Source organism: Pteropus alecto, unplaced genomic scaffold (genome assembly GCF_000325575.1).
Source record: "Pteropus alecto unplaced genomic scaffold, ASM32557v1 scaffold11, whole genome shotgun sequence".
NCBI classification, from domain to species: domain Eukaryota; kingdom Metazoa; phylum Chordata; class Mammalia; order Chiroptera; family Pteropodidae; genus Pteropus; species Pteropus alecto.
Window position 1 is genome coordinate 9,526,636 of NW_006431956.1, and position 538 is coordinate 9,527,173.

Below are 538 nucleotides of genomic sequence, written 5' to 3' on the forward strand. Positions count from 1 at the left end.
CGACGCGCAGCGGCCGGGCGGGCCCCACGCGGCCTGCGCCTCCCGCGGGGAACTTTTCGGCTTCTCGGGCCGTGTCACTCTTGCTCTCCGATGCGCCTCCCCCTGGGCTCGCGCCCTGCTAAGCTCCCTCCCTCTCGGCGAGGACCTGCCCCGCGCCGCCGCTCTGCGCTCGCTCTTCCCGGCCCCGGCCCCGCGGCGGAGGAGCCCCTCTCCCCGGCCACTTCCAGGAGCCCCTGCCTGTCCCGTCGCTTTTCCAAATGGCCCGGCCCAGCCCCGCGCCCTGACTGCCGGCGAGCGCGGCACCACCAGGAGGGGAGGAGGGGACCTGCCACGAGGGGCCCGGAGGCTGCTTGGAGCTGACTTTTCGCCAATGGTCCAAAGCGATATGTCCAAGTCGCCTCCCACAGCGGCGGCGGCGGCGGCGGTGGCGCAGGAGCTCCAGATGGAACTGCTGGAGAACGCGGCGCCCGCGGGGGCGCTCGCAGCGGCCGCACAGGTAGCATTAGCACCGCGCCTTCTCCCTCCCTTGTGAGCCGCC

At 73.6% G+C, this 538-nt stretch overlaps 1 protein-coding gene across 4 annotated transcripts in view; it reads left to right on the forward strand.

The window, feature by feature from the left end:
- Positions 1–319: 319 nt before the first annotated feature.
- Positions 320–538, forward strand: part of CACNB2 (calcium voltage-gated channel auxiliary subunit beta 2) — a 312,930-nt gene continuing 312,711 nt past the window's right edge. For 2 of the 4 annotated variants that reach the window (XM_006906994.3, XM_006906993.3), the window contains exon 1: positions 371–496. In XM_006906994.3, coding sequence (XP_006907056.1) covers positions 371–496 — 126 coding nt within the window. Of the gene's footprint in view, positions 497–538 lie in introns of all 4 variants that reach the window. The other 2 variants (XM_015585644.1, XM_015585645.2) reach the window with 2 other exon arrangements.